The sequence below is a fragment of the Microtus pennsylvanicus genome, chromosome 10 (assembly GCF_037038515.1).
Source record: "Microtus pennsylvanicus isolate mMicPen1 chromosome 10, mMicPen1.hap1, whole genome shotgun sequence".
Taxonomy (NCBI): Eukaryota; Metazoa; Chordata; class Mammalia; order Rodentia; family Cricetidae; genus Microtus; species Microtus pennsylvanicus.
Window position 1 is genome coordinate 95,030,465 of NC_134588.1, and position 20,225 is coordinate 95,050,689.

The 20,225-nt window shown below is 41.9% G+C and overlaps 1 protein-coding gene across 4 annotated transcripts in view; it reads right to left on the bottom strand.

Annotated features, from left to right (window-relative positions):
• Window positions 1-20,225, bottom strand: part of Pld5 (phospholipase D family member 5) — a 297,093-nt gene that overhangs the window by 109,868 nt on the left and 167,000 nt on the right. For all 4 annotated transcript variants that reach the window (XM_075989221.1, XM_075989224.1, XM_075989222.1 and 1 more), the window contains exon 3: window positions 14,072-14,240. In XM_075989221.1, coding sequence (XP_075845336.1) covers window positions 14,072-14,240 — 169 coding nt within the window. The remainder of the gene's footprint in view (window positions 1-14,071; window positions 14,241-20,225) is intronic.

A 20,225-nucleotide genomic window follows, 5' to 3' on the forward strand; every position in this document is an offset into this window, starting at 1 on the left:
CACATAAGCCACTCGTAGGGCTGTCTGCACGGTGCGGATTGCTACCCCACCCCTCACCCTGGTCAACATCAATTCATGCAAGTTGGTTGTATTTTTCTGTTTCACACACACACACACAAAACCCACGTTGTGTCTTGGCAATATCCTATAGTTAGTGAGTCAGTGTTTTTCTTATGTTCATTTTAAAAAATTTTTTAGTTAACAAAACACACTTAGCAGAAATAAAATAGAAGTTGTCACCTGACCCGTCTTTATTCTAGACCCTACATCTTAAGCTTACTCCCCTTGTATTCTTTTGTGCGACTTGAATCAAGGACCAGAACTCTCACACACGAATGAAAATAGAAACTCTGAAACCTACAGATGAAGGCAGCTGCCTTTCCCTGTTACTGGGTGTGGGGATGACTCAGGCTAGGGAATCTGATGGACTCAACGGTAACACTCACTATGATGAACTTGGGCTTATAGAACTTCTGTCCATAGGCTTGGGTGGAACTTCTATTAAGTCATTGGTTTCTGACATGTTATGTCCCTGCCCCAACATTTTTGTTATAATAAATGTTATAAGTTATATAACATTTAGAATGTACCAACTTTCTGTATATGTTGGGGGGCTGTGTATGCATATGATGTGTATGTGTATGCATATGACGGGGTGCACACGTTTCTGCTTGTGTGCTTATGGAAACTCAATGTCAGTTTGGGATGCCATTCTTCAATACCATTTACCCTGATTTTTGAATTGTTTTTGAGACAGATGCTAGGCAGGCTGGCCAGCAAGTCCTGGGAATACACCTATTTCTGATTCTCCAGTGCTGGGAATACAAGCACATGCCACCATGCCTGTTTGTTTGCTTTTTCTTTCCTTCCTTCCTTCCTTCCTTCCTTCCTTCCTTCCTTCCTTCCTTCCTTCCTTCCTTCCTTCCTTCCGCATGGCTTCTGGGGATCAAATTCAAACCGTCATGTTTGTGTATCAATTTATGGGCTGAGCCATCTCTCCAACTTCACAGTGTACTAACTTTCAAAAGTACAGTTTTCAAGATTTCAATGTGTTTATGCATATGTGTCTGTGTAGGGGCATGTGCACATGAGTGAAGGTGCCAGAAGAGACCAGAAGAGGCTGTAGGATGCGCTGGAACTGGAGTTTCAGATGGTGGTGAACTCTCTGACTAGGGTGCTGAGAACCAAACTTGAGTCCTCTTCAAGGGGAGGACATGCAGTAGCTAAGAAGCACTTTTATCTGCAGCAGCAGCTCTCCGGCTCACACGTGACAAAGCTTTACACATTATACCATGCACAGGTCTCCATCAATTTTCTCTGTGTCGAATTCGCCCATTAAAAAAAAAAGTAAAAGGAAAAAAGAGAAATAACAAAAACCTCATGTCTTTTAAGTATCAACAAAATTTAAAAATCTTATCCTTTCTTCTGAAAACCATTATTCACTGGTTAGACTTATGAACCAAGCATGGATGTAAGACTGATTTTAAATTAGGTACATATATCAACATGTGTGCATGGAATCACATATGGTTAACATTGAATGTTAACCTCACAGTATCCAGAATCACCCAGGATACACATGCCTATGAGGGATTACCTGGTTTAGGTTATTGAGGTGGGAAATCCTGTCTTAACCATGGATGGCATCATGGCATGATTTTGTTGAGGTATTTTATCACTGCAAACAGAAAAGTAACTACGGGAGGTTACCCGGGAAGAAATGAGATTTGAGATGACCAGATGATTAAGGCCTTATACACCTTAACCAGGACAATGAAAAAGGGTTTTTAGCCCTGGGCTAAAAAAGCTAGTTATGGGAAGGTGAGCAGAGAAATTATATGGTCAGGTAGGGAAGTCTTGCTATGCCTACAGGAGAGAAGACTCTCAGATGGTGGGAACTGTCTTTGGGGGTATCTCTCTTCTTATTGAAGAGACATGCTTTATGAAGGGAGTTTTCCTTTATGAATGCAACTATCCTTTACAAAAAAGGGAAAATACACTCTATTCTAGGTAGAAATAAGAAGCTTTCCCTATACATGCTGGTTCTCACTTGCTATTGGGCAAAATAATCTGCATGTTCAAGATGCATAGTTTGGGGTAACATATTTTGATTCTGGCACCCTTCAACTAATAGTGAAGTGGGGGTTATAAATTATTCTTGTTTCTGTTGACTCAAAATAACTGCTACAGAGAAAGAAACGCCCAAATTCAACATGAAAGGAAAAAGCAAAGATATTAAGTATGACAGAGAAGCTGTGCTTGGTACAGTGAGCTCGAGAGAAGTGTATAGACCATAGGGGTAGTTCTCGATTTTGCCTTATAATAAAACTCTTTGTTCACATAAAATGTATTTTTATTTTATTTGTGTATGTGTGTGTTCATGATCATGTATATGTGCACATGTGCATGCATGTATGTGTATGTGAAGGTCAGAAGAACAACCTTGGGTTATTTTCTCAGATGCCCTCTATCTTTTGTTTAAAGGGTCTCTATTGAACTGGAACTTCCCAAAGCATATAAGGCCCAGAAAGCCAGGGGTAATAATAATGTAACTCCATCATACCATTGATGACATTGCAAGCACATGCCGCCATGTCCAGTTTTGTATGTGGGTTTGGAGAATCGAATTCACATTCCTCATGCTTGTGGCAGAAGAAGTTTATAAACAGAGCTATCTCTCTCTATGCCCTAAAATAAAATCTTGAACTTAGCATTTTCTTAAATTTTTTCTGTGTTCTCTTGTGTAGAATTCAGGGACTCCACAGATGACTTGCGAAAGCCATAGAATCATCAAGATTCCAAGATTTGATAACCAAATGAGAACGCCATAGATATAAGATACTTTGGATATCCACCAATCTTGTTTGGTAATTAAGAATGTTGGAGAAAAACAACAGCAAACAAAACAAAATAAAAACAAAACCATGAGGGATAAGCTGAAGATACTCAGACTGCCGGTGGCCAGCCAGGCCTTGGAGCTTTGGCTGTTCTCAATCAGAACCATTTTGTTTAGAAAGAGGTTACTTCCAGGTCTCCCATTCCCATCAAGGGACATCACAAAGATATGAAGACCTCTCACTAGTCCCCACTTCCTCATGTATCCCTCTACTTCTGTAGGAGACCTGGACAATAACACATGAGACTCTGGAGGACACTCAGCACTCAAGCCATGGTGATGCTCAAACATTTATGTCTTTTTTGTTGGATCCACTTCAATCTATTGATACTTCTTTTTATCAAAATATTGATAGCCTTTTCCTTCTAGGCGTTAAAAAGCAAATTGGAAGGAGTTACTAGTCCTCCACTGGGGCAAGTGGAAGACAACATCCATCAGTTCCTTCCTCAGTCCCAGACCCGGGAATGCTGCCTTGATGTCTGTCTTGCCTTTTAGAAAACAAGCATCTCTGAAGTCATTTGAGTGGAGTGATAAATACCCATCAGGTGCCTTTGACCCCCAAACTCTAACGCTGCAGCTGGAAGAATAGATTTTCTGAGACGTGCTGTTTAAAACACAATCTATAACCAAGTTAATAATACGCTTTGAGATTATTTATAACTATGCGCTCATTCTGCTTACATACTCTGTAGGCGACCGGTACAGAGTTAGCTGACATCTAAGGCGAACATTGTAATCAGTCCTACTGCTCTGTGGACTTCCAATGTAGTTAACTCCTAGAAGCTCAGCTGGATACACAGCCTAGGTCATTCCATGTGGGTCTCTTTTCACTGTCTGTCCATCAGCTGAGTAGTATTGATCTGCCTTAAGCTTCTAAACAGTAGAGTCAACTGACCATGGCTTACACTGTGCGACACTGTGAGTCAAAAATAAATATCTGGTCTTTATAAATTGACTATCACAGGTATTCATGCAAGGGATTGCAAGTTGACTGACCACAAACACAAGTAGGATAATCATCAATCAATCCATTGACAGAAATAAGAAAGCAGATGAACTAAGTCAGAAGAAATTAAAAAAAAAAACAAAAACCTACCCAATTTAGGAAAGACATGACCCCAGCTAAGACCCTAAGCAATAGTGGAGAGGTTTCCTGACCTAGCCTTTCCCTGTAATCAGATTGATGACTACCTTAATTGTCATCTCAGAACCTTCATCCTGCAACTGATGGAAGGAGATAGAGAAATCCACAGCTAAGCACTGGGCAGAGCTTCACGGAAACCAGTCAAAGAGAGGGAGGAGCAATAATATGAACAAAGGGGACAGACTGTGATGAGGATAGGATACCCACAGAAACAGCTGACCTGAGCTAGTGGGAGCTCACTGACTCTGGAATCATAGCTGGGGAACCTGCATAGGACCAAACTGAGTGACAGTTGTGTGGCTTGGAAAGTCTGTAGGGCCACTGGCAGCGGGACCAGGATTTATCCCTACTGCTTGAACTGGCTTTTTGGAGCCATTCTTTTTGGAGGAATGCCTTGTTCAGCCTAGATATATAGTCTTGCTTCAAAGTGATGTGTCAGACTTTGTTGACTCTCCATGGGAAGTCTTACCCTCTCTGAGGAGTGGGTGGGGAGTAAGGTGAGGAGAGCTGGAGGAGGAGAGTGAATGAGAACTGGGATAGGTTTGTAAAATGAGAACAATCATTTTAAAAATTAATTAATTAAAACATAAATCTAAGAAAAGTAAAAAAAAAACCCATTCGATGGTAGAGAAATATCTGGTCCCTCTGTAAAACAGCTGAGCATAAAAGATTGAAATTCTTACACACCTCTGACCAAAGGGGGAATAAAGTAACTCAGAAAGGAACCCACATCTGACTAGCAAGGAACAAACCAGCCACAGCACTGAGTTCCATCAGTGGAGAGATGATAGTCTAGAATCCTGGGCCTGTACACGAACTTTCATGTGGGGGTGAAGGAGAAAGGCATTTGCAGATATGAAGAGATTTAGCAACTGTCCTGTGTTGGACACACTGTGAACCCCAAGTGTGAGGAAGGATGTGTTCTTTGGGAGATGCCAGGAAGGAGAAAAGGTTAGTTAGGTGCTACTCAAATTCTCTGAGCTAGTAGGTTTTCCCCCCAGTCTTTGAGTCTCAAGTTTTATTTATAAATAGAATGATAGAGATTTAGTTAAAGCTACATTTAGCAGCTGTGGCAGAGCCAGGGCCTACAAGAACAGAATTCCCACCAGGTGACCTGAGCAGGGGGACTTGGCAAGAAAGCAACTTGGTAACTGTGGAGTCACAATGGCTGACTGAAATAGCAAGCCATTAAGGCACAGCCACTGGACTGAAGTTAGAACAACATGTTGGGCACCAATCCAGCCTGTATACCCCGTATGAGGAACAGCTTTAAGGAAGGACGTTAACCAAATAGAAACAAACAAAACAAAACAAAAGTCTCTGAACAATGTAAAAGAAGATGGTGGGAAAAATGGGTGGGGCATAATATTTTCTGCATTATATTAAATACATTTGCTAAATAAGGATTCTTAACAGAGCAATGCATTACACAAAACAGGAGCAGGTGCATCAGGGACACTGAAACAATATAGAGTGCAAAGAATTAAAATTTCTCCAGGGAATCCATGCAGGGTGAGTCTTGGTGCCAGAGGAGCAGCTGTCTCCTGTGTAATGAGTCTCTCTCTCTCTGTGTATGTGTGTGTGTTTGCGTGTGTGAAATATGAACTGTAATCTGCTATAGTTTTTCAGATATTTTATAGTAGGAGGCTATTGCCAATAGAAAATGTTCAATTGTTCTTTTAAAAAGAAACTACTAAGTCACAGATATTGGTGCACACCCATATTCCTTGCACTCAGTAGAGGCAGGGATGTTGCTGCAAATTAGAGGTTGCCTACAGATATCTAGTGAGACCTGGTCTCAACTCAAAACATCATGGCAAAAATGACAAATGAAATAAGAAAAGAAAGGAAAAAAGGTGAAAAAGAAAGAGAGAGAGAGAGAGAGAGAGAGAGAGAGAGAGGAGGGAGGGAGGGAGGGAGGGAGGGAGGGAGGAGGAAAAGAAGAAAGGGAGAAGGAAAAAACTAAAAGGAGAGCTATTATAAGATAGGAAATACATACAGGGGAATAGAGAAAACAAACAAACACAGCCCTGAGGCTCATATAAGACAAGATTAGTCTTCACTTGATCCAGAGAATTAGGAAGAATGCCTTTGGGACCATGATTTATTGACTTCTACATCACTGGCTTTGGGAGAAATCACACAGGTTAAAGACCTGCCAAGAATGTTATTTATGCATTTGTATCAGAATAATGATCTCCCTTGGAAATATACTGGAATACAAGCAAGAGCATAATCATAACGAGGCAACAGATGGAGAGAGAGGAGCGTGGAGAAGCAGCAGAAAGTATCCGGAAAGAATAGACTGGGGGAGGACAGAATCCACAGGGGTTTGAGAACCGCTGAGCAGCAAAGGACAAAGGCAGGCTTTTCTGGGTGCATGCTCTCACAGCTTCTTGGGTGACTGCTTTCCCAATCCTGATTATTGATAGGTTTGGGGGTCTCCCCTGTTGTCTTTTAGTTTTTACTACTGTGTATTTGGTTTCATATTTCCAGCACAGTTCCTCCATGAAAGTCTTCTCAATAAAGGCCCATTCGAAACCCATTTGCTGTCACATGTTTTAAATGGGAACATGCTGACATAAGCAAGGACTTGCTCAGCATTGATGGTGTGGTGCTGGGGAAAGATGCTGTTTTGAAGCCAGAGCCACTCTTCCTCGTAGGCTACGCTGGCTTATGCTGACACTGCACCAGGACTCTGCTGAAATCGTGTTTGGTCTGAAGATGACAGTTAGGTCTCAGGAGGGATTTATGGTCTGATGTGAACCCACAGCTCCCTGCTGTGGCCATAAGCTAGCCAATCAAGATACAGGGATAAATATGGCCCCGCTCCAGAGTCCAGGAATCCATGGGTTACTTAAATAGTTACAAAAACAAAACAAAAACAAACAAAACCAAAAACAAACAAACAACAAAAGAGCTGCTGTCTAGTCACTGAGAGAACACTTGTGATACACAGGGTTAAATTGAAGTGAGCAAAAATCAGACTGACAAGCCAGGTGGGGAAGGGACCAACCTGAGCTGTCTTAAAACATGAAAATCAGATCATGTTTATTAGACATTTTCCTTCAGCAGTTCTCAATCTTGGTTGACCAGTGGACTCCTCTAGCCAGTTTTAAGCTTGGCCTCTTTCCAAGTGCTTTAATGTAAAGTGCTCTGGGGTGGGAATGGAGGAGCACACCTATCTATTTTTACGGCCCCCAGGTTCCTCTGGGCAGTCATGGTTGTGAAGTGCCACATGGGGACAGGGGACTGGGGATCTACAGAGGGAACATGTATCCTTCTCCCATCTTCATCTAAACCTGGAGGACAATGTAAATGTGTATTTCAGGTATGACCTTGGCTTCCTCTCATATTGGCTAAAGTCTGTGTGGGCAACCAGATATTTATTCTGTTTTACAACAATTCAGAGTTGGGGGTCCACTAAGCTTAAAGTTCCATACGTGAAAAATAGAAGTAGTGTCTTTTTGAGCTTGGTTTTATTGTTTCATAAGTATTAAATCAAACTCACAAAACAATATGAGGCAGGCATTATCATAAATGTCTTACAGACGAGAAAATAAGAATCAAAGGAGTTATGACATTGTTAAGTGTGGTCACACCTATCAAACCACTAGGCATATCAAATACATCAAATGCCAAATCCTATAGCTATGATATGAGGAAGTCCCCCATAGCTCCCTGCAGTAAGTGACATATACCATAGTGAAAAGACTTTGGTTATATTAATCATTCTTTTCATATTAAAACAGAATATAAAGGCTTTGTTTATGTGGCTTTTACTTTTGGAGCTTCTACGAACAATGGCTCCCTAACTTTGGGTTCCAAGTGAGGCAGCACCTGAGTGTGAACGCATATCTGAAGAAGCCACTCTCCATATGAGCCATGAGTCAGAACAAGAGGAAAACATTTGCATCCCACAATCCTCTCTGAGGGCTAGTGCACACCCTCAGTGAGCTAAGGGCTTCCACTAGCCCCTCACAACTCAAAGGTTCTGTTGATTTCTAATTGTCCCCAGGGCTTGAGACTGTCACCATGACCATATAGATAGGAGCTAAAGGGCACTGAGTTCAGTGAAACAAGCCCATCACAGAAATAAGGGCATCGATGGTCTCCGTCAAAAGTAGAGTTTAAGAAAACAGACCCCATAGAAGCTGAGACTACAAAGAGTGGTTGCCAGGGAATAGAGAGAGAATAGCGTTGGTGGAGTAGGAAGGAAGGTGACCCATGGGTCTAATAAGTATGATTCCATTGTGAGGCAAGAGGAACAAGTTATATTGTTCTGTGTCTCACAGGGTAAATATATTTAACACTAATGCTTTAATTACCTCAATATAGCTAGAGGAGTTTGGATGTATTTGCCATCAAGAAATGACAGAAGAAATGGATGTGCTAATTGCTCTGAGCTGATCATTACTTCACATATATTAATCTATACATCATCCTGTGTCCCATAAGTATGTACAAATCTGTTCCACTCAAAAAACCTTAAATAGAAGAGATAATAAATCTATAACCTCTAACACCACTAAAAAGTAGAATCCTTCTGGGTTCCAGAAATAGTTATTTATTACAAAGTAAATCCTGACTATGTATACAAGGGGTTGATGAGAAATCACAAGACTTGAAGAAGGAATGGAGACCAACTGAGGGCAGTAGGGACAGACATGAGGGGCTTAGATAATCATTGACAATGGAAAATTGAAGAGATGGAAGCTGGGAACAAGGGGTTCATAGACCCACAGATGATGCAACTAGAAGGGGGCATTATTGGCTAATATAAAAAACAATTACAATATAAAATGTCTGCATTACTTATGAATAAATCATAGGTTGATTATGAAACAAGTTTGCCAAGGAAAAGCTTTACAAGTTAGAGGAAGTGAATACTCTCAGCCATTGACTAAGCCACAGCGAAAGTTACCTGGAACATCACTACTGTGAGGAAGAAATGGGTGACCTCAATGGACATAGCTTCATGGGCAGGACAGCAGGGTACATTCTACCTGTGCCATGTAGCATGGGCTGGCCTCCAGCCCTCCATCCTCGTGTTCATTGAGATTATAGGCATGTGCCACCAAGCCTGGTTTGTTTTCCTTTTGATCTCAGCAAACATAGACTGAGGTTGGAGATTATTTTCTAATAAAATCGCACTTTTCCAAGATCATATGCATCAAAAATATGACCATAAAAGCTATAAAAACTTTATGTGAAGGCTAATTTTATATCAACTTGATACAAGATACCTTAACCGAGAAAACCTTAACTAAGAAAATATCCCCCCCAGATCAGCCTGTGGACAAACCTTTGGGGGCATTTTTTCTTCTTGATTGGTGACTGATGTAGAAGGACGCAGCTCACTGTAGGAGGTACCATCTCTGGGCATGCATTCCGGGGTTGTGTACTAAAGCAGGCTGTGCAAATCATGGGGATCAAACCTGTAACCAGATTTCCTATATGGTTTTTATTTCAGTCCCTGCCTCCCAGTTTCTTCCTTGAGTTCCTGTCCTGTCTTTCTTCAATAATGGACTATGATATGAAACTATTAACTGAAATAAACTTTATCATCCATACTCCCTTAAAGGAAAACAAAACAAAATTAAAAAACTTCACCAGATAATGAGCACTAAAGCAACAGAAGGTAAAACATAAGAAAACGTAAGCTTATAGAATTCTTAGGAAAGGGCTTTTGTGTTCACCTTAATGCTTAGCTTCTTTAGGATCATGAACTATAGGCTCAATGTCCTTGTTGATGGCTAGAACCCTCTGAATGTGGTTGACAATTGGGGCAGACTGAGGGGCCAACGATAATGGCACTAGGATTTGTATCTACTGAATGTACTGGCTTTTTGGGATCCTAGTCTATTTGGATGCATACCTTCCTAAGCCTGGACGTAGTGGGGAGGGCCTTGGACTTTCCACAGGGAAGGGTGCCTTGTCCTCTCTTAGGACTGGAGGGGGGTTGGGGAGAGAGTGTGTGGGGAAGGGGGAGGGAAGTGAGAGATGAGGAGGAAGTGAGAATTTTGATTGGTATTATTTATAAAGTAATAAAAAAAGAAAAAGGAGAAAAGGCTTTTGGGGGTGTAATGGGGGTGTATGTTTCAGATATTTACCAAAACTGAGGTGGACCCTGACCTCAGGGATAGGGAAGGTTTTCTTCAATGAATGAGTTAATCAAAGCCTAATGAACAGATGAGCGAAAAGACTCTCTCTCTCTCTCTCTCTCTCTCTCTCTCTCTCTCTCTCTCTCTCTCTCGTGTGTGTGTACATGCATAAAAATGTAAATAAACAGAGTGAAGCTCAGAACAGGGCACACCATGACAGTTTATCTAATCCTCATCTCCCTTGGGCCTCACCGATGTAATCACCCGGTTTCCACCAGAGTGAAGCCTCTAACTCGTTCCTGGTTAACAGTATTAAACTGGCTGGGACAAGACCGCTGGTGCATGCACAGATGGACGAGTGTACATGATGATATTTATGACAGCAATGAGCACACACACAGGCTCTAACTTAATCTACATTATCTGTTATCACCCTGGCTTTGATGCTGAGAAAATGGAGGCCCAGCCAGTCTTGTATCCTGGTCAACACCACACTGCTGTTAAGTAGGCAAATCCTCCAGGCTTTCTGAGCTCTGCTAACCATTTAATGTGTAGAGAGAGGATCGAGCTGTACTTTGCAAACGGCCTTCTGGATCATTGCGCTCTCTTATTCCTCATTAACTCCACCAAATCCTGTGTAATTTAAAAACAATCCAAATTTTCCAAAATCAAACAATTTCAATGTATCATCAGTTGGCAATCATGCCAATTGGGAGCTCTCTGGGACGCCAGCATCTAATTGATTTCGCATAAATGCATCTCTTCAACATTCCATTGTCTCAGCTCATTAATTATTTCATTTGGTGCCTCACAGTGAAGACAGAAAGAACTGGTACTCTCACTGCATGGGTTAGATAGAACTACTGATCAGCCTTCAGCAGTCACATGGCCTGGGTTTCTACCCAAAAAAAATCTTGATTTCATAAAATCCTACCATTTAATCTCATAAATTAGCAATCAAAATGCCCTGTAAATTTTAACATTGTATTGGCTAAAAGCATCATCCTGAAAGAAAGAAAGAAATTTTCTTCTCTGACCAAGCATCTTCACTAATTGTAAGGGATGGTTTCCATGGCACTGTAGGCTCTGCTAGCCCTCAACTGGGCCTTCATGCAGTGCAAAGCACAGAAGGCAGCAGACACAAAGGTTAATGACCCCAAGGAGATGTAGGGAGGACAAAATGGGGGTTTTAGAGTGGGAATCAAAACAGCATCTTTGGAGCCTGGAGACAGCTCTGTGGGTGTTTTTGGTTAAACGTGATGGCCAATGCTCAACTCCCAGGACTCACATGAAAATCTGGGCATGGTGGAGCCCGTTGTAATGTCAGTGCAGGGGAAGCAGACCAAAGCAGATCCCTGGGGCTCACTGGCTCAACAGTCCAGCCTACTCATTGTTGAGGTGACCCATTCAGAGACCCTGTTTTCATAAGCAATATACAGATTCCAAGGAATGATGCCTGAGGTTGACTCTGGTCTTTCACAGACAAGCACACATATATACATGCACTCTTACACACACACACACACACACACACACACACAGAGAGAGAGAGAGAGAGAGAGAGAGAGAGAGAGAGAGAGAGAGAGAGCGAGCATAACCCTTTGGAGACAGATATATAATGCATTTTTAACCAATCTCAATTTCCAAGCAATATTTTTGTAAAGCCTATATTCATCACTTTTGCTAATAACAGCCATCATTCAAGCTCACCTCTCATCTAGAGGAGACACAGATCAAAGCGACCATGTTTATTTGTGTCTGTCTGCTGCTAAGCTGGGTGCCTGTCACTATCTACAGTTCCTCAGTATATTTTGCTTACAGCTGCATTGTAATAAATAGATAGGTGCTTTGGGTTATACGTCCTGTTCATCTCGCTGCTGTTTATGGTCCCCTCGGGCACTTTGCACAGGCTCTGTTAGTTTAGAAATAACTCTCATGTTTGGCTATTCTCCATTAAATAAAAAATAGTTTCTTTAAAAGAGAGAAAAGAAGGCAGAAGATGTGGCTCAGCTGGTAGAGTGCTTGCCTAGCATGCTTGAGGCCCTGGGTTTAATCCACAGCACTGAGTAGATGTGGTGGCTTATGGAAGCAATTCCTCAGTGAATTCAAGGCCAGTCCGATCTGCAGAGCAAGTTCTAGGACAGCCAGGGATACCTAGAGAGACCCTGTCTCTAAACAAACAAACAAACAAACAAAAAACACAAATGAACAAACAAAATAGGCACAACTAGATCCTAGAACACATTCCTGCTTCTAAGGTTGTAAAACTCAAGCTATGTGCTATGCTGGATCTGGCCTCACCACGGACTAATGACGGTTGTGCTCTTCTTTCCTTTTGAACATAAGTGCCCATGATCACCTCATTCCTGCCTTAACACAGCATGTTGGAGTGTCACGAGGGCATATGAACAGTCTTTTAAGCCCATGTGTTTCCAAAGCAAGAGAAGTTCGCATGCAGGTCCAGGCAGTGAGCCTTTCACGCCATGGATTCGATTGCATTTCGAGGAATGCAAGAATTTATATTTTGCATGTGGAAGAGAATGACTTGCTGTGGTCAGAAAGTGGTCTGTGGTATATCATTTCCAAAGATGGCAACTAACTGGTCCACTCAGTTCTTGGATGTGTCTCCTTTTATCTTGTGTCTGTATGACTTGTTTAAGCCAATGAATGATGGATACAGTAATCTGGAATGCCAGGCTCCAGGTTAACAAGCCTCTGAGCTTCTCTTCTTTTTCTTTTCTGGATCCAACCACAATATAGAGAACTCAAGTCCATTTACAGACTTCTAAGAGAGACCAATGAGCGAGCCAGCCTCTCCACATATTTCATCCCTCCAGTTGAGATGCTGACTATATTCCATTCATTCTGGATCCTCTGGTCCCGGTAATCCATCCCCCAGTAACTACAGAAATTACTGGCTGTGAAACCCTACCCCAAACCAGAAATAAGTAAATGATCTTTGTTTTTCTAGTCACTAAATTGTGGGTGATAGATAATGCAACAGTAAAACACAAAACACACGCTTAGGTGGTTGAAGTAGGGAACACAGTGAACACAGCGTAATTTATAAATTTACTCAAAGATTTTAGTATGACCATTGTAATTTTGGTTTTTTTCTACTTATTTTCTGATAACCATTACTTAAAATAGTCAAGTGGTATAATTTGATGAATAACAGATTTCAGGACAGCAATATACAGTGATGATAAATTCTGCCAACATGATTTGTATCCTAAGCAACAAAACTAATTTGACCCATGATTCATGATAAATAAAGGACATTTAAATATGGTCCAATGGTCATATACATGGATAGGAGCTCAATGCAAACCACCATGGTTTTACCAATTATAAATAAAAAGATATTAAAAATTACAAGGATCTATTTTTACTCCCGACTATTTAATTCAGAAATTATTTTTTTCTTATCCACCCAAAAATGACAGAGTAAAAAATACACAATGGTCCTGGGACATTTGACTTCACTATTTAAAAAAGTTAACTCAGAGGCCTTGAAGGGGAGTTGTATGACATACTTTGACCAAATACATGTCCCAGCAGACAGATAGATGTGTAAGCCTACATACTACATGTAGCAGAATTCTAGGCTGTGTGTTGAAAGGTGCTAGTTATGTGGGTGGTATCCTCAAACCCATGCTGTTTGGGCAGCACTGTACAGAGAGCCTCTTGTAGACAAAGATGAAACATGATTTTGCCCTGAAAAAAAAACTGGAGTGCTTATAGTAACCGAATGACACACAGCTAGCAATGGAACATCTGTCCAAACGTATAAACACATAACTGTTCATGATCTCTGGGGGAAGGTGGAGTTTGAAAGCTGAGCTGCTCTGGTTGTGTGGAGGGTAAAGGCAGCAAGGAGTGTAAAATGCACATAAAACCATCACAGTCATAGAGAGTGTGGCTTACCTGACATGCTGATGGGTGGGTGTGGTTAAGGTCCCAATGGGAAGACACTATGTCAACTGATTTCTTGGCCATGTTGAGTAAGTTCATCCAGCCGTGGAAAAGCGGCAGGTGAAACGGGGCATCTTCAGAGTAGTTAAGGCCTTCAGGAATGTTCTCCACAAGGGCGATTCTTAGAAAAGGTTTCGAAAGACAAACAGGCAAAAGCTAGTTAGATTTGAAGCCACTGGTCTTTCTTCACACATGCATACAGAGAAACATGGAGAGTGTTCCTTAAGTTTACTGATTACATTTTTTTCTAGCAATTTATGTTTGTCTACCAAAGGCCTCTCTCATATTCCCTTCCCTAACCTGGGGTGTTTTGAAAATTGATGCTGTTTCTCCTTAGCACTCACTCATATCTCAGAAAAATCTAGTATAGCCACGAATGTTGTTTTAAATTAACCTTGAAAACGAAAATATACCAAGGTTTCCTATATAAGTATTTTCTTCAGAAAGATATTCCTAATGTTTCTCCTGGAACAACCCAATTTTTAAATAAGATATTACTTCCGGAATCTGATTGAGAGCATGAATTAAAATTTTCATATCTGCAGTGTCCTATACAATGATGGATATATATTGGAATATATGTAGTCATTATGGTTTAACACTTCTATGGGTGCTTCCAAGCTCAATGAGAAAAGCGACACTGAGAAGAAAGTTATAAACTTCCTGGCTCAGGCTTCATTGAAGTCAGAGATAAAGAATATGTAAAATGATGGTAATAACCACAGCTTAGACAAATGCCAATCAACAGCAACCAAGCAATCTTTCTAGTTTCATATTTTTAATATAATGGGAACATGGCTACTGTGGGCACTTGTGTTTGACATTGCCATTCAAACTACTTTTTCCACTACCGATTTAGATGGCAAATAGACTCGTTTCTGTTGTTTATTTTTGAGATTGCATTTTAATAACTATTTTCCCTTCCCTTTCCTTCTTCCAAACCCTCTCATATAGCTCTCCCGACTCTCCTTCAATTCACAGTTCCCTTTTTCATTGTAATTGCAGACACAGCATCTTAATGAAAGGATGAATAATTTGTTTCCAGTTTACTAAATGCATATTCTTCTATAAAGGGAGAAATCCCCAACCTCATGAAATCATGTGTTAAATGTTTCCAGAACAATGATCTGTCTTATTCACGGTTGAATATTCAGAGACAGGTGCACAGTTGGGGGCCGGGATGGAGCTCAGTGGTGGATCATGTACTTGTTGTGCATGAGGCCATGGGTTTGATTTGAGCATCACACACACACACACACACACACACACACACACACACACCCTTTTACCACACAACCAGACTCAATAAATAATTATCAAATGATAATTTTTATCTCTCAATACATAATTCATCATTTCTTAGTAAAAATTTTAACTGCTATTCTTTTTGAGACTTTATTTATCCATATTAAGAAATAAAAGAATGTTGTTAACAAAACGGTCTTGTTTAATTGATGAAACTAGATTATCGGAGCTAGACTGAGGTTTGGGTATGTGGCCTAAGACGTACTCAGTGTTGAAGTGCCATCATTGTACTTCTACCTATGAATTCACTAATGCTTGTTGATTTCCAAATAGGGAAGGACAGTCAAGTCATATTTGGAACACAGAAGTGACTAAAAGTTCTTCTTGCCTCCCAGAAACTTAAGATCTAGTGTCCCAGACACCCTGACTTCAATAGGAGGCACACTGCAGTGAAAGACAAGACATGGGCAAAATGGATGATTGGAACTTAGGCAGAGAGGAAAACTAATTCTGGTTAGGGACATCTGGAACTGGAGGAGGCTGGATCTGACATGAATCTGAGGCACAGGAGCTGGGCAGAGTAAGCCAGATGATGGTCAGGGTCAAGGGAAAGGTTTGGTATATCTGGACATTTGTGAGTTGGTGAGCCCAGAAGCAAGTGAGGTAGGAGAGTGTGAGAGCAGAGTAAATTTAAGGGTTCTGTCCAATTTCAACTTCTTTTCTAGAGGCTCCACACAGTCTTAGGGTACTCCCTCCCCACAAACAGAATGGGCACATTTCTCCACTCTGCCTGCCGCTTGGCAGCGCCACAGGACTCAGATACCTGGTCTGAGGTTTTTAACCAGAGTTGCACTTCTTCCCTGATCTTCCCTCTGGACTCTGACACAGCAAGTGCACCCCTCAAGTCCCAATTCCTAAACCGGTCATTGAGTGACCATAATAAACCTTCTAATTTCCCAAACATCATTTCTCTTTAGGCTTTCTTATTTCCACAACATGGGTGACATTTCCTTTTCTTTAGTCCTCATGGTGAATGGTTCTTCCCCTGTCATCCTGCACGTCACTCTAAAACAATCCCATGTCCAAGGCTGTGTTCCTGGATGGTGTGTGTGTGTGTGTGTGTGTGTGTGTGTGTGTGTGAAGCAAGGAACACGCTCCAGGCTTGAACATGGTCCAGGCTTGCGTCCCCAGTACATACTGCTCATAAGGTGCCCAAAGAATCAGTGTACTTCTTTCACTAAAATCTAAACTGTAAAGATGGGGCTTAAGTCAGTTAAAGACAACAAGGAACTTGGAAAAGAGGTAAAATGGGACTTGACGTGGTTATGAAGGTAGAAAAGATGAAGAGAAAAATCTCCCTAAAGTCTGATGTAAAAGAAATGCCTGTTTTGCTGGTTGGTGGGATGTGAAACAGAGAAGATTCGGAGGGGACCATTGAGGAAGGAAGCCAAGCCAGGCTCAGGAGAAATGAGTGTTTGGGAAGTGTAGGTGAGAGAGGGTTAAATGTTATCTACTCCCAAACGCACAGAGGCAGTAGACAGTGGCTGAAGGTAGATATTTAATTCCAACCGCGTGTGAAGCCCAGTTATCTGTTAGTGGAAGCTGGACACAGCGGGAATAAATGACTCTAGAGCATAAGCAGTTTCAGCCCCCTGACAAACAATGCACACATCTCAAGACCTCCCAACAAATGCTAAAGCCTCCCCATCAAACTGAAGGTGATAGAGTGATGGTACCACTGTGGACTGCCCCATGCCCAGCCACTCTCTCCACGGTGCCAGACGGTCTCTACTGGGCGTGTGAATGAGTCAGGATACCTCATCTCCTGTGGAAACCACGGCGTTTTTCTCTTTGAATCTTCAGCTAGAATTCATGGCTAATCTATGGACTTGGATTTTTGACATTTTTATTTTCCTTAATCTTTGATTATAATTTAGCATTCTCTTCATGTATGAACACAGGAAACAAATCAGAGAAATTTTAGCAGAATCTTTTATTTGGACAGTATTAAGAATTTTCATAACTTTAAATCCCTGCACTGGGAAGCAGAATCAGGTGGACCTATGAGTTCAAGGGCAGAGAGAGCTGTATATCAAGAGACTGTCTAAATTTTTATTTTATTTATTCATTTTTTTATATCTGGGTTTTTTTTTCTATTTCCCACAAAAGAAGGGCAGAGAGATTGGAAGAGGCAGAGGGAGTGGATTTCCGCAGGAAAACATCGTTGTTGGCTATGGCAGTGCAGTTATACACAGGCACTCACAAAGACTGGGACTGTGCTCACAAGACCCACACCAGATCAGACCAGTCAAACGCCCAGCAGGCATGAGGGAGGTCTCTGGAGCTCCACCACTAGCTGAGAGAGCCATAGGAAGTTGATGGCCAACGAGAGAACAAGGTCACTTTTCTTCAGGGATGCAGGTCTTGAGACACTATTCCCCACGCTCTAGTAAACAATCCCACATCCATGAGCATGCAGAAAACTCTAAATAGACTTGGTGGGTTCCAAATCAGATGAGAGGGGGAGAAGATGATGTTGAAGGAAGAGAGAGAGAAGTTGAAGTTGAAAGGAAAATGTGGGTGGGGGATACGGGAGGATTTGGAAAGGAAAGAAAAGAAATTGGGGTGGTGACCTAGATCCAAAGATATTATATGCATGTATAAATATTAAATAACTTAAAAATATTTTTTTGAGACCATGATGTCATGCACATTATGCTTCAGAGTGCAGGAATAAGGAGCATGTGTGCTGAGTGGCCCGTCACATTTCACAAGAAAGCACAGCTTTCTGAGGTGACTGTCTGCTGTGTTTTCTCCAATGTTTCCATGTGGAAAGTCCTCAGCCTTCTCAATATCATGGTTGCTCACAATTGAGACTCCTGGGAAGTTGCTAAGTCTATACCTGTAATAATATGGAGCCTTAGCCAAGCTGTGGTGGTGCATGCCTTTAATCCCAGCACTCAGGTGTCAGAGGCAGATGGATCTCTGTGAGTTTGAGGCCAGCCTGGTCTACAAGAGCTAGTTCCAGGAATGCTCCAAAACTACAGAGCAAATCTATCTCAAAAAAAAAAAAAACAAAATAATAATAACAATAACAACATAAACAATAATATAACAACAATAATAATATGGATCCTTATTTGTCATGGTCAATGGGGAGAAAACAGATACTATAAATTCAAGAACAATAGACCAGTAAATTCTGTGTTCCATGAACTTCCCAAAGGCAGTTTGTCTTGACAATATGGCAACCTCAGATTACTTTCAGAGTAATACAGATATTGAACCTGTAGCTTTTGAATGTGAAAACAGGTCACATTTGTATCTCCCATTTAGGAAAAAACAAACAAATAAACAATAACAAAACAAACAACAACAAAAAGAAGCTGGTACTAGCCCTGACCGGAGGAAGGGATTATTTATGACTGAAATGTTAAATTTTAATTCTCTAAAAACATCGATTTTAACTCAACTACAGATAATTTACATCTGAACAACATTACTAATTTGTGATATCATCTCTAGCATGAGAGTGCTGTGTTCCAGGAAGTAAAGATGCATCCCCACTTGTTAGACTATCCTGGCACCACACCCACAGTGTGCCATGTCACAGGACTTTAGCCAATAAGGGCTTTTAAGGATGCAGGTTCTGAAGAACGAGTCAAGCCTGTGATGCAGATGGCCACTCCTTTGTCATACCTTAAAGTAGCTCCTGCACAAGTATCAAAGACGACACATGCAATGATCCTTAAAGAGTAGTGGAAGGGGGAAAGAAGAGGTGGGGAGGAAGAAGAGGTGGGGAGGTGATGTGGGAGTGTCATATATCAATCTGTTGATTTCATTGGTTAAGTAATAAACAAACTGCTTGGCTCATAGCTTAGAGCATAGGTGGGTGGAGTAAACAGAACAGAATTCTGGGAGGAAGAGGAAGTGAGCTCAGAGACTCGACAGCTCTCCTCTCCGGGGCAGATGCCTCAGAGAGACGCCATGCCCCGCTCCCGGGCAGACACATGCGATGAAGCTCCGACCCAGGATGGACATAGGCTAGAATCTCCTTGGTAAGCCACCTCGTGTGCTACACTAGAAATGGGCTAGTCCAGGTGCGAGAGTTAGCTTAGAAGAGGCTAGATAGAAATGGGCCAAGCAGTGTTTAAAAGAATACAGTTTCCATGTAATTATTTCGGGTAAAGCAAGCCGTGTGGGCGACCGGGTGCTGGGGATGCAGCCCCGCCACTCCTATTTCAACAGGGAGGAAGAAGAGGTGGGGGAGGAAGAAGAGGTGGAGGAGGAAGAAGAAGTGGAGGAGGAAGAAGAGCTGGGGGAGGAAGAAGAGGTGGGGGAGGAAGAAGAGGTGGGGAGAAAGAAGAGGTGGAGGAGGAAGAAGAAGTGGAGGAGGAAGAAGAGCTGGGGGAGGAAGAAGAGATGGGGGAAGAAGAAGAGGTGCGGGAGGAAGAAGAGGTAGGGGAGGAAGAAGAGGTGGGGAGGAAGAAGAAGAGGAGGAAGAAGAAGAAGTGGAGGAGGAAGAAGAGCTGGGGGAGGAAGAAGAGGTGGGGGAAGAAGAAGAGGTGGGGGAGGAAGAAGAGCTGGGGGAGGAAGAAGAGGTGGAGGAGGAAGAAGAGGTGGGGAGAAAGAAGAGGTGGAGGAGGAAGAAGAGGTGGGGGAGGAAGAAGAGGTGGAGGAGGAAGAAGAGGTGGGGAGAAAGAAGAGGTGGAGGAGGAAGAAGAGGTGGGGGAGGAAGAAGAGGTGGAGGAGGAAGAAGAAGTGGGGGAGGAAGAAGAGCTGGGGGAGGAAGAAGAGGTGGGAGAGGAAGAAGAAGTGGGGGAGGAAGAAGAGGTGGGGGAGGAAGAAAAGGTAGGGGAGG